Below are 14,537 nucleotides of genomic sequence, written 5' to 3' on the forward strand. Positions count from 1 at the left end.
TATAATTGTTAATAGAACTGGAAAAGTATAATTAATGACTTCAATCTGGGGTTTTCATATAATTGCCTACTTAATCTTTTTCTTCTTACTTTTTTCTTGCAAATTTATAAATGCTCACTGCACTTGAAAGAGTGATGGTCTCTGGCTTCAAGCATCTTTCAAGACTCTTTGTGTTTCTCCGCTATTACTTCTAGTACATAAAGCTCTGATCACTGAAATCAGTGGCTTTATTTCTCAATAGCAATCACCTTTCCCATTTTTCCTGTAACCTGTCCATCTTGCACCGATCCTACACTGGCCTCTATGCACATGTGAAATGTTCATCCTTTTTTCTATGGAATGCCGATTCCTGTAAAAAAAAAAAGAAGGTTAGAATATGTTTATGTTTTATTACTTTAATTCCTACAGTAGGAATAAAGAACTTATTGAATAAGTATACAGTAACAGGTTAAAAACAAGGACTCTGTAGAGATCAAGGTCTCACATGCTACATTCTCATTTCTGTAAAAAGTCCATTTATGTTAAAGAAATTCTTGTTGTCCTTGTTTGGTTGCTAATTTTCTTGAGAGTGCTGCCTGACAGCTACACAAAACAGCTAAAAGAGATAATCTATTGTTTCAAGGTAAGGTTTGGGATGAAATAGGCTAAATTTGAAGGAGCATGTCCATGATTTGGAAGCTATCTTGGACTCATACCTACTAAGGTGGATGCTGTAGGCAGCAGTCTTTCCCCAGCTTCAATTGTTCTAGTTGCAGTCCTACTTGGAGGAGGAGGAGGCCCTGCTAGCATTGACTCACATTCTTATCAATAATACCGGTATGGATTATTGCCATGTACTTTTCATGGGGTCTGCTTCTGTGGACTACCCAGAAACTGAAATTGATACCAAATGTTGTGGGCCACATGGTGGAGTGTAAGAGCCACTATAGTTATATAAACATTGTGTTACAGGCACTGAATTGACTTTCAGTGAGCTTCCAAGTGTAATTTAAGGTACTGGTTTCAATCTTTAAGGGTCTACAATATTTCTCATCCTCTTTCCAGGTAGAACCTTCCCATATGATACACTTAAAATGGTGAAACTTGGAATATCCAAGTGCCACAAAGTATGTAAGAGACCCCAAAGATTATGTCCCCCCCTCCCCGTGATGGTCTCTTTCTAAATATTTGGGTGATGTCTACCTTCGTAGTGTATAAAAACAGAATCTTTCTACAGGGCATTTGAAACCTATGGGTCAGGATTTCTACTTTTCATTTATTGTTGCTTTATTTTGATTTTTATATGGCTGTAAACTTATAATCAGTCAAAGTCAATAGTATATTAAATCTTCAAACTTTCAGGGTTCTTGGTTCTGGACCATGAATAAGAAGTTTCAGTTACTTTAAAAATTTTCCGTCTCAGTGGTTAATAAAATAATCCATTTTTCCCCATAAACTTTTGATATGATTCAGCTATTTTTTAATCTAGACCAGCGTTCTGGTCTACAGCCAACCTCATGCCTAGGAGAAGGATAAGAGTGTAACAAAAGCTTTAAAAGAAAAGGACTTTAAACACTTTCTCGACTTGATCCAGAACAGCCCTTCGACCGCCAGCCCTACCCACACGCCCCTTCCGAACCTTTGAATTAGCTCCGCCTGCCTGTCTTAACACCCGCTTTAGGCTCCGCCCCCGAACATGGCGCAGCCAGTCAACGCAAGGCTATGACATCAGCGCAGGGAAGCCGACCCGGGGAAGTAACGAGAGTGAAACATCGTAGCGATTCCTTTTCCTGTCTCCGCGCTCGAAAGAGGCAGCGAACCGGCCCCTGGGATCGGGACTGACCCGAGGAAGCGGCGGCTGGTTCCGAAGAGACCCACGGGAGGCCGAGAGACAATTCTTGTATGCTCAAACCCGAGGAGAGGAAACAGCCCAGAAGAAACCCTGCCTTTTAGAAACAGCGAGGCGGGAAGAAATTGAGTTTTTGATCGGGCTGTTTTGCGCAAACTTCCTACGAGCGTGGGGACGAAGGAGAGGAAGCGGGAGGAGAGGCAGGGCGAGGCGGGCAGGGTGGAACCCTCAGTTTGGCTGCGTCCGCTTCGGACTGAACGATGCTGTCTAACTCTCAGAATCAGAACCCGCAAATACTTTTCCCCAATCCGCCGCCGCCGCCGCCGCCACAACAGCCTCCGCAGCAGCAGCTGGCCCAACAACAACAACAACAGTTCCCCCAGTTCCATCTGAAGTCTGTCCTCCCGATAAAGAAAAATGCCATCACGGATGATTACAGGGTCACCACGCAAGTCCTGGGGCTGGGGATTAATGGAAAAGTTTTGGAAATCTTAAACAGGAAAACCGGGGACAAATTTGCCTTGAAGGTAAGCTTGATCAGAGATTTGAATTTACGGCGTCTTCTAGATGCTTTTCGCCTTGGCGGTTTTATACTGTTCGTTTCGGCAGGAATCGCGAGTTTTATGTAAATCGAAGTTCCCCACCAAACTGAAATAAATCGGACCGGTTCCGATGCATGACCCCCTGAGGCTGTTTTGGCCACACTGTAGGGGGGATTGTACGCGGACTTGTATGGTCTGGATCGGTCGATTCCGAACCACAAAAGTTGTTCCGTGTTAGTGCTTGACGTGTTTGGGAAAGACTAGTCGCCGTGGTGTTGTGGTTTGAACCCCCGCACGGCGAAGAGTGTTATCGGAGGCGGCGCTTTGTGGTTTAGGAGGAGTTCCACACTTAAGTGTATTCACCAGCGGAAAGTTTTGTCTCGCCCGGCCTCTATTTAGGTGAAGGACAGCTTGAAGATGTAATCAAGTTTCCTGTCCCTTCTAACCGATACTTCCCCATTCAGCATTTGATCGGGGAGGAATTCCCCAGGAAGGAGAAATTCCCAAAGTACAAAACTGTAGATTCGCCTTTTTTTCACCCAAAAGGGGTGTGACATGCCTGGGGTTGCATTTAACTCGCCTCTGAGAACCCGTAACTTATTTGATGACCAGCAGTTTCCTAAGTAGTAGCCGAGGGACTACCCACCCCCCCCGGCCGCTCCTTTACTTGGTAGAGAAAAAGCTGCTTGAATCTCGGGTTGGTTCGGCATAGAGTCTAGATTGCCCTGCCTTGGAGGATTATTGGAGGGGGGAGAGGAGAACGGGAGGCAGATCGGAGGAAAATAATAATAATAAAAAGGAGAAAGCTTTGCGTGCATAGCAGCTGCTGGTTGAGGGGCTGATAAATCCCGCGAGGCCCCTTGAGAAAACCAGTGCGGGATCTAAGGTTGGCGTGCCTGATTAGGAAACGTAATTCCTTTGAGATTTGGACCTCCAGGCCGTGGCGGCTCCTTCTGGCGCAGCCGGGGTCTGGTTTTTCTCTCCCCCCCGCCTCCTTTCCTTCAGGGAAAAGCCCCGTTGACTAAAAAGTGCCTGGTTTCAGGCAGGGGGAGGCGGAGGCGGGGGTGGGGGCATGAAAGCAAATTCACCAGCAACAGTTTTTTGCGGTCGAGAAAGGAATAAGAAGAGCGCCGTGGGAAGCGCCTTTGCCCGGGGATTGTTCTCCTGGGGCTGGACCATTGATGCCCAAAAGGGGAGGGGCTTAGAAGAACAACAAAGCAAATGAGGCTGGGGGAAAAAATGGAGACTCTTAACCTGTCATCTGAATGTTGTCTGGACGGATCACGTGTTTCGGGATTTGGACAATGGAAGTTGATTTTAAGGGCTCTTGAATTTCCTGCCGCTTCCTCTAAGGTACATGCTTCCGAAGACACTTCCATGTAAGGACATTAAAAGAAATCTCAAGGGGACCCTCTGATGCTCTCCAGATGTGCTAGGACCGTAACTCCGAGAAGACGGCAATCCTGCAAGGTGCAAGACCAGCACATCTGGAAGAAACAAATTTGGGACCATCTGTTGCATTGTGAGCACCAGAAGATTTATCACTTCGGAATAGATGCCTGAAAATCCTACCTTGGTTAGAATCCCATGGGAAAATGAGAGTATTTATGCACATATCATTAAACACATTTGGAGGGTTATTTCCTACAAAATGAGTATAAAACCCTGCCTTAAGTTAAAAGTTAAAATGACAATGTGCAAACCCTTTTCCATTTGTGCTATATAATAATTTCAAGTATTTTTGAAGAAACATGCTGGCTTTCTGATTAATTTCAAAGTACAGTAATTTGTGAAAACACGCTCAGTTTGTATTTGTTTTTGTTTGCATTCATTTGTGAAATTCTTATATATTTTGGGTTGAGTTTAAATAGGTATATTGTATAGATGGGAAAGAAAGGTGAAAAGGAATCTGAAAGATAAGTGAACTGAACCTGAGGTTTGGCACTCCACAGCTATAGTCAATCATTTATAACACAAGGCAGGCAATGGTTCTTACTATGGTTGGGGAACCTATCTTCATTCAGGACTGAATTAACTGGATGACCTTTTGACCAGCTTGCCCTTCCTACCTTAGCTTACTAAACAATTTTGTGAAACCTTGGAAGTTACTGCTCCACAATAAAATTAAAAGGCAAATGATTGTTATTTTTGTAAACAGAAGCCTGTTTACAAAAGTAGTAATGACTGATAAAGTCTTGAAGAAGTAGATAGAAGTATCATGTAGATAGTAGTATTATGACCCCTCCCTCCCCTTTTTGGTGCCTTTGAATCAGTGTCGATTCCTGGCAACCACCAGGACAAGTCTCTGCAATTGTATTGGCAAGATTTCTTGGAAGTGGTTTGCCCTTGCCTTCTTCCTAGGACTAAAAGAGTGTGACTGGTCCAAAGCCACTCAGCTGGCTTGTGCCCAAGATCACAATAGATAGGCAGCTAAGAGTATTTCAGAAAAAATATATAATAAATATTAAAATATTTTATTTAAAATTCTGTCTTATTTTTCTGCATAGATTTACTATATATTAATGCGTTTATGAAGTAGGTACCACAGCCATGATATTTTCTTCTGTAAAGTACAAATCAAAACTTTTATGGGCAAGAGTATAAAATAAGATTATGTATTACTGAATGAAAGATAACTAAATATTTGTGGTCCCCTGATTATTGGTTTGAATTATTCCTATGCAGCATTACTGATTTCCAATAGTAACTTTTTAAGTATTTGCAACTTTTATATAGGTGTGCATAATTTTATACTATTTTTATATGCATATCAAGGTTTGTAAGGATCTGCTTAGAAATAGACCTTCATACGGTCTGCACTTCGTTTCATATTTTTGTATCAGTTGTCTTTTATTTTTTTCAGTGTAAAAGTGTCTCTGTGCAGGATGTCATTTATCACATATTAGTGAGGGAGATGCTGGTTTGATTATTAACTATTACTGGATATGTCTTTGTGATCCTTCTTCAGGATCAACCAACAAAAACATTTTGACATAACTTGAACCACAAATTGTCAATGCAAAATTGAGTTAAAAATTCATTGATGTTCCTTCATGTTAAGACTCATATAATAAAAACTTTGAAACAAGATCATATTAACTTTAAAAAAGAAAATCCTCAGTTTGGGAGAAAAGAATTTGACAGGTTTGTGTGTGCCAAGTCAAGTTGACTGGCTGTGACTATGTAGTCAAATTTCACTCCATTTTAATGGGTTGCACATGCACCTCTTTTGAGAAACCCGGATATTTACTGAAAATAATTGTGATTTCTAAGTATCCCTGCCACCTGAAGGCACCTACTTATCTGTAATGTATTCTTTACTACATTAGCTTGCCGTTCAATTTTGTCAAGTCGCACTCTGGAAATCCTTTTGGAAAAACTCACTTGTTTTGAAATGGATTTAGGAATGCAGTTTAAGTTCTTAGGTAAGATGGATGCCTGTTTCAGAAGAGTAGAACAGTCTCTATTTAAACCATAAATTTGCTCCCACACATTAGCTTTTGGGGAATGCTATAGATTATCCTGTTAATTGCAATGCTAAAAAACAAGAAGTCTCCCTTCTGTTGCAATTAAATCTTACTTCTCTTTTTTTATAAACATCTGCTTTAAAAGCAACTGGAAAAAAAACCCATCGTGGCCATTTCTCCTATGAAGAGAGCACTGCCAGGTTCCTCCATCACGCAATATGTCTGTAGTATAAATGTAGAAGCCATAAAGAGGGTAAAAAAACGTTCTCAACTAGCTGAATGGCAGATTCTTGCCCTTTGCTTGAGAATAGGCACATCTATCACTGTTATTATGTCTGACACATTCTAATGCTTATTTTCCTTCTTAAGCTGTAAATGAGCAGGCTCAACCACTGCTTTGACAGCACAGCGTTAATCAATTTGGCAGTTGCCTCCACTCTCTAAATTGTATGTTTCCAATACTCCTGTGGGTGAAATAATCCAAAGAATAAGCATAACTGCCGAAGGGAATCCTGCCCCTTCGTTTCCATGGCTATCTTGCATTAAAGTATGAGGTTAGATAAGAGTCCTGGTCTCCAAGGTCCATTCAATTTGTCAACAGCAGATCACAAAGCTACAGGCATGGGTGGAATCCAGCTTTGGCTCTTTAATCAGTTGGAACCAATTAGAGTGACATTTGCAGCCCAGGAATAAAACACTTGGTCTGAATGGTAGATTTCAGGATGTTCCTTTATTGTTAAAACTGAAATGTTTTTTTGAGGGAGTATTACTGATAAGCATGGGTCTCTATTAAGGGCATGTGATATTATATGCATCATAATATGGCACAACAGTGAAAACTACTCAAATTGTATCACATGTGTAGTGATACCATGATGCATATAGTTGCACTGGAGTCAGGTGGCACCAACATGGAAATAAAGAAATAAACATCATGAGGTACATAATGTTTGCATCAAATGCCTGTGTTAACATGATACATCATATTTTTGCAAGTTATCTGGCCAAATGTTGTGCCAATTAGTTGGAGCAGAAATGGGGTGAAACTGTTACATCCTTCCAAACACAATCTAGACAGTTTACATTTAACACCCATATTTTTACTGGCAAATAAACATATTAGCATTTTTATTGTGTTTGGAATATTCAAAGAGCTTCACCTATATTGTTAAGGTAAAGGTTCTCCTCTCACATATCTGCTAGTCATTCCTGACTCTAGGGGGCGGTGCTCATCTGTTTCTAAGCCGAAGAGCCATCGCTGCCTGATGACAATTCTGTGGTCATGTGGCCAGCATGACTAAACGCCAAAGGTGCACGGAACACTGTTACTTTCCTACCAAAGGTGGTCCCTATTTTTCTACTTGCATTTTTACATGCTTTCAAACTGCTAGATTGGCAGAAGCTGGGACAAGTAACGGGAGCTCACTCTGCTACGCGGCACTAGGGATTCGGAATGCCACCAACCTTTCTGATCGACAAGCTCAGTGTCTTAGCCATTGAGCCACCAATTCCCCCTTCACCTATATTGTAACTTGTTTCTAAAATTTATCAACAAAGGTACATGCATGTTAATAAAAAAATTATTGAATTGTCCTCAAGAGTATTTCCATGCATACATTTCAGTCATGCTTACATATAATTCTAAGCAAGATGCTTTATTTTTCTTAGAGGAAATTCTTTGTTTAGTGAGCACAATAGGGACTGGCAACTTGGTCACTAAGTAATTGCTTATTTGGGCAATATCTCCATTCGGGAGAGGGGGACCAGATCAGGCACAGGGTAATACATTTTAACTAACTGCAATGGTAAACACAAAAAAGAGAGAGTGGGGGAGAGTGTGTGTGTCATATATGTGTACCTTGGTAACACAGTTATTTTTTCAACTCTATCACAACTTCCGATGGTTGCTACATGAGGCAATAAGCAAGGCTATCTATACACTAATGCTGGAATGGAGAATTGTGAGACATAGTTTGCCTCCCTATGATTACTATTCTATGTTCATAGTTGTCCTACGGTGAGACTTCACTTGGGCTTTATATTTCATTATGGCATGCCAACCACAAATATTCTGATTTTCCCTTGGATAACTATTTTGTAAAATCGTTACAACTGCTACTTCTAAACTTAATATTTCATTGGCACCTCTCTCCATAATTGCTTTGTTACTGGTTTTTTTTTAATGCCCTGGGGAATGAATTTAAGTAAGCTTTTGAATGGGTCAAAGTTAGTTCAAACTTGAGCACAGGTATAAGTTATCGCTTCTGGATTATTCAGAATGGTCAAATTAAAGGGCAGTTTTACTCTTTGAAACAACTTGTTTGTTTACCTTTTATGCTTCATTTTACTGGTGATGGATGAAGGGGCCATGTAGGTGAATATAGAAATACACTGCTTTCATGCAGTCATTATCTGCCTGTCTATAACAAAAGGAAGTAATTTGGCAGTGTCAACACAAAAGAACTGAACAAATCAGATACCAGGAAATTATTGCAACAGGATTTGCTGTGTTTCTGTTGATGCCATAAATGTTGAGAAGGAACTAACTGTTGACCGGAGCTAAACATTGAAACTTTCCCTGAAATTTCATGTTTAAATGATGAAACAGATACTGTTCATCTGAGGTTTTCTATAGTGCTTTTAATATTTTTATTATCTTTTCAATACAATTTGTCTCCTATATGGTTTCCTCAGTTGCCATAATCTCACATCTTAGAAAACCCTGATTGGAATATGACAATTTCAGGATGAATTATATGGAATATGAAAAATATTAAGGGAAATTATATTTTTTCCATTCCCATATTTCTGTATATCACTGTAGAATCAAAATCTGACTTGGTGTTAAAAGTAGAGGTTCTCAAATATGAATTGTGACTCCACGGAACATTATAAGCAACTTGAGAGGGATGACACCTAAAAAAAACAACCCTCAGCTTTGCAAATGAAATCTAATAAAACTGTCAAAACTTACTTGGATTTGCTTCTCACTTTGTTGTTTCCTGCTTCATTCATTAAAGTCCGCAGTGGGCAGTTGTGATATTCTAGAATTAGAATATCCTTGTAAGGAAAAGATTAAAATAATAGTGATAGATACATTTCTCTCCAGTTAAACCATTAGCTTTACTTATAGTAAGGAGCTGCACATTTTATTTTATTATAATGTTCAAAAACCACCTCTCATGAGTCATTATCAATGTAGAGGACATGTCATGTAAGTGCCACCTTTAAGTAATCATAATAGAGGGGACTGTCTTCCTTTTAAGTGAAGTGGAACTGGCAGGATGACAACATGCTGCATCTTTCTTTCTTTCTTTCTTTCTTTCTTTCTTTCTTTCTTTCTTTCTTTCTTTCTTTCTTTCTTTCTTTCTTTCTTTCTTTCTTTCTTTCTTTCTTTCTTTCTTTCTTTCTTTCTTTCCAAAAGCCACCTGGCTTCTGGTCATTACTACTACCATATTCTGTTTCTATAATGTTTCAGATCCAGGCATTTTTCCTCTAGAAAGTATATAAAATGACAAACTTTACTTTACTTTACTTTATTTCGTATTTCTAGACCGCCCCCTCTCCCAAAAGGGACTCGGGGCGGTGTACAGTCAGGCTAAAACACAAATAGGATGCATATAAATAAATACATAAATACATAAATACATAAATGGAGGAGGCTATATAAAACTGTACCTTCAAGTAAAGTATTAAAAGCAGTATTTAAAAACAACCCCTAAAAATACCCCCCAAAAAATGAATTTAAAATAATTACCCATGAAATTCCCCAATTAAATATCTGCCAGGAGGTAAGATAAAACTATGAGTGGGCCAGGCCGGCTAATCGAAACAGGTGAGTCTTTAGTTTTTGTCGGAAGGAGCGGAAGTCGGTGGTAGTTCTGATGTCGGGGGGGAGGTCATTCCAGAGGGTTGTTAACTTTCCATGGGCATTGAATAGGGGAGGTAGTCCAGGAAAAGCATTAATACCAGTCAAGTTCCTCAAAAATATTGTTTATCTTTATTGGAAGCTTAAATTTAATGTGAACATATAGTTTCAAGTGCATGGGCAAATGAAATGAGATCTTTTGTCTCCTTTCTTTCTCAAACTGCAGAAACTTGCTGATAAAAATCGGTAAGGTATACATACATATGTACTGTGTGAAATCTGGAGTATATCTGTCACTTTAAGATCTATGCATTGCTGATATGCTTCCAGAGCAATATGACACAGATTGCAGAATCAGGGAATCAGTATCTTCAACTGTAAAGGCTACTTTTTATATTTAGAGCCAAATTTTACATAGGGTCCAGAATCAATGTAGGATGACTCCCATATCTGTTTCTCTTTGAAATAAAATTCTTAGGGTCTTGGGGTGAAGGAAGTGTTAAATCATTGTATTTAAGCAAATAACTCTTTTGCCAGTGTTTATTGGTTTTTACAATCAACATGATGTAGCATGCTGGTGTTGTATTGCATCTAAGGTTTTTAAAACCTTATCAAGTCTGTGGTTTCTGCACACATTTAAATATTCATTAAATATTAAATATTTGTCTTTATTTATATGTAAAAGTAACATGTTATGCCTACAGGAGGGCATCCCAAATAAAATATCCAGGTCAAATCCATGTTGACGAACTTATGGTTTTTTTTTGGCTGTAGACATGGAAAAGCCAAATCTGCTCTTTACTAATATGTGAATCTTCAGTTATCAGTTTCATTTTCTTTCTCCTTCCATTTATTTTAATAGGCCTGAACATTTTTGTGCCCTGTGATAGGAATGTATATTAGCTCCCTCAGGGACTTCCATTTGTCCAATTGAGCAGGGTTTTTCATTGCTGTACTTAAACCAGTTATTTTTGATTATCCTTTTAATCTTGAAGATCAGAACAGCAATTAGCTCAAGCTGTTTCAAAACTAAACCATTTGAATTTATGGTAGTTTACTTCAGGGAGAATTCAATAGTATATTTTTGTGTACATTCATTAAAAAAGCACTATATTGCCTGGACTTCCTTATTCTTCAATTCTGAGTTCTTGGATGAGAAAAGGAACATCTTAATGAAAAATAAGAAAGTCCAGTTGTATTTTAAAAACAAAACAAAAACACCTTTGGGACAACCATGATCTGGTTGACCAAGGATCTCCATAGACAGACAAAAGCACATAGAATATAACTGTTCACAATGTTGGTTGTGGAATGGAAAACAAATGTTCATTTTTAAATTTAACATATCTGTTATATTTCAGTGTCTCATTTGTTTGATATATTGCTTATCCCTAAAATACTATATAGCAAACAATTAAAATCTTGAATTCAAAATGTATTTATGATTTATTGACCTTATGTCCTTTTCACAGTACACATCTTTGTTATTCCGAGTTGATGCTCAGATTTCTTTTTTAGAGTAAAGTAAATGATACAAATAAATAATGATAGTATTTTGGGATTGGGAACATTATATCTGAATTGGACCATTGCTCTAGTTAAAGTCATGATTTAATTATTTCCCCTGTTAGAACATATAATAGGATTGGATTTTACTGCTCAGATTTTTCTATCATCTAATCTTCCAAGTTAACGCTATACTAGAGATGGCGCTTATATTTATATAGGAATTTATATATTTCCTTCCAAGTGAAGGAAATAGTTATACAATAATAGTATAGGCCAGGGGTGGGGAACTGTGGCTCTTTTGCGACTTGTGGACTTCAACTCCCAGAATTCCAGAACCAACATAGCTGCCTCAGGAATTCTGGGAGTTGAAGTCCACAAGTCGCAAAAGAGCCACAGTTCCCCACCCCTGGTATAGGCCATCTGAGTGATAGGTTCAATTTCATTTTATTAGGTTGAAAGGAAAATGCAGTATCATTTCCACAATGTTCTTTGCATCCACTTGTGAATTAAAAGAAGGTCATATAAAATATATATGACTGAAAGTCAGTGCTTTTCAAATACTTACCCTATTATGAATATTACATTCAGAGAGAAAGATCCTAGAGAATGTGATTTAGATTTTTCTTGCACCTCTTGTCATAATGCCTTTATTACAACATAATGCTAGAGTATTGCAGAATTTTGCATATAGAATCAGTTTTTTTTAAATTGCTTTGAACCTATGAATTCAATCCCTGCATGATAAGAATAAAAAATAATACGTTTGCCCATGCATATCTTTTCATGCTCTCTCTATTTCTCCAAATGCCTCCTCAAACTTGAAGTTTGGTTGGTGGGTTTTTGCTAACCTTCCTATTTTGGATTTTGGTATGATTTTTAATTTTGTTTTATCTTTGTATCTGCTTTTATCTGATGAAACACCAGTCTATTTTCTATCTCTCCTAGTTGTTATTCATTGAAGGAAGAAATTTAAGTTTTGCTGTTTAGAATTTCAGAGATCTTTATGGAGAAAAATATTTTTGGAAAAAGAAAACTAATTAAACACTACCGGTAATTACTAAAGGGCCTTGTTTCCTGTTTATTTTATTAACTGGTTAAATATCTCGGCTGATTTATATATATTTAAATTTTAGATGTTTCTATTGTTTTAAAATGTTTTTAGTGACTTTATATTTAATATATATTTTCAATTGTAAACTACTCAGAGTCATTGACTGAGATGGGTTTCTATAGAAAATGAATGAATGAATGGATGAATTGTGAAGCAATGCAAAATGGATTGCTTTACATGGCATTTTGGTTTTTCCCAGGTCTGTAATTTTTTTTAATGGTGCCCTTGATCTGGGAAAAAAATGCTGTTCAGTGATGACTTTTTGTGTGTGTTCACATTTGGGTTTTAATAAGTGGCAGAGCTTTCTAGTAAAGCACGATATCATTTCTGTGTTTTTGAAAAATCCTACTATATCATTGCCATAAAATATCACTTGTTTACCCCCGGATACTCCCTTTATAGCTTCTCTGATCAGATATTCCTTTTTGAAATCAGAATAATGAATCTCAAATGATTATCAAACATTTGATTAGTTCAGGCTTTTTTGTCTGACTCTTTTGAATTATCTTTGGATTTTGCCTAGATATGTCTTACTTATGTGGGCAAATGTATTGTTTTTGATTCTTATCATGCAGGTATTGAATTCATAGTTCATAGGTTCAAATGAATTCATATCATTTTCATCCAAATCTTTTTCTTAACAATCCACCAATTTTGAAATACATATTCAGTATATGAGTTACATATGTGTGGAAAATAATTTTACAAACTGTTTACATTGTTTCCAATTATTATTTATCCTAATACTATTGTAAAAAAATTGTTTTGGATACTTATGTGTTGCTTTAATAATGGTTCACAGTGAAAAACCCAAAGCAAAAGGTTAGCTGTAGAGATGCCTGTATTCATCTCACCTCTAATTCTCCCAAGATTGGACTTGGACTCACAATTGTCATCAATAATTGTAAACATCTGGAAAAAGTGTATTTCCAGAAGGAAAAAAAAGGAGATATGGGAAAAAATGTCTATCTTGTCTGTCTGTCTGTCTGTCTATCTATCTATCTATCTATCTATCTATCTATCTATCTATCTATCTATCTATCTATCTATCTATCTATCTATCTATCATCTATCTATCATCTATCTATCTAATTTATTATTTACAGGCAGCAGTAATGATTTGCTGTGACTCCACAGGACTTACTGACTTTCTCTGATTTGAAAAGTTGCATAAATGCTGCCATAACCATTTAAGAGTGGAAAATTATTCTGATAGAATAAGCATGCAAATAGAAGAATAGTGGCTTTGGGTAGCAAGGAACTGGAATGTTCTCGAACAGGGCAGATTGGAAATCATGAAAGAACCTGAAACTATTCATTAATCTTTTTCAAAAAAAAAAAGGGACCAGCTACCTAATTTGATAGATTTGTTATTTATATTTGTATGTTGATACAACCTGGAAATTCTCAGTAGTTAACATTATAAAAATATGAAAATACCCATAGTAAGTTTAAAATAAATGACAACAAAACACATGTTAATGCCTCATAGGTAAGGTAAGTAACATTTTGTTGATAAATCAGCCTTGACTAATGCTGTCATATCCAGTTATTGCTACTGGTATATAAAATGCAAAATCAGCTGGCTAGAATAAGTAGAAGTAATTTGGCCATATGCAGGGGTATTTAATTAAGTGAAACCTTCCTAAGTTTGGGGCATTCCAGATACATTGGGCTGTAAATGCTGGCAGGAGAATAATGGGAATGTGTTTTAGCACATTTGGGACTGATTCAGGGATTTGAAAGTAGTGATTAAGCATTATGGCAGCTAATTGGCCTGATTTGATTTCAGAAAAAGTCAAGCAGAATTGAATCTGGGTAGTATTTGGATGGAAGACCACCAGAAAATGCAATTAATATACGCTAAACTGAGAATTTTTAAAAAACCCCAGCGCAGGCAGTGAGAAACCACTTCTGTCTTGGTGCCAAGACTTTGGAAGTCTTTATTTCAGATCAGATAACTGCTTCATCCTGTGCTGCTTTATGTAGTGCAGCCTAATGGCCAATCCATGAGTAATCTAAAGTCTAAATTCAGTGTTTTAGTGTTGATCGTTTCTAATTAATTCATCAACTTAATTATCTTAATCCTATTTATAAGTTGGTTATGAAACAGTTATTTTGATTGTTTTAAATCCTAAAAGTATAAGTATAAGCCAGTGTTGATAGTAATCTGAAAAACCTTTGGAACGTAAAGTCTTACTTTATATGATGG

General features: G+C 37.4%; 1 protein-coding gene across 1 annotated transcript in view; it reads left to right on the forward strand.

The window, feature by feature from the left end:
- The first annotated feature begins 1,698 nt into the window (after window positions 1-1,698).
- Window positions 1,699-14,537, forward strand: part of MAPKAPK2 (MAPK activated protein kinase 2) — a 71,509-nt gene continuing 58,670 nt past the window's right edge. The window contains exon 1 of the mRNA XM_081946345.1: window positions 1,699-2,355. Within this exon, the coding sequence (XP_081802471.1) occupies window positions 2,089-2,355 (267 nt within the window). The 5' untranslated portion in view covers window positions 1,699-2,088. The remainder of the gene's footprint in view (window positions 2,356-14,537) is intronic.

This window comes from Natrix helvetica (genome assembly GCF_964273705.1).
Source record: "Natrix helvetica genome assembly, chromosome: 3".
Taxonomy (NCBI): Eukaryota; Metazoa; Chordata; class Lepidosauria; order Squamata; family Natricidae; genus Natrix; species Natrix helvetica.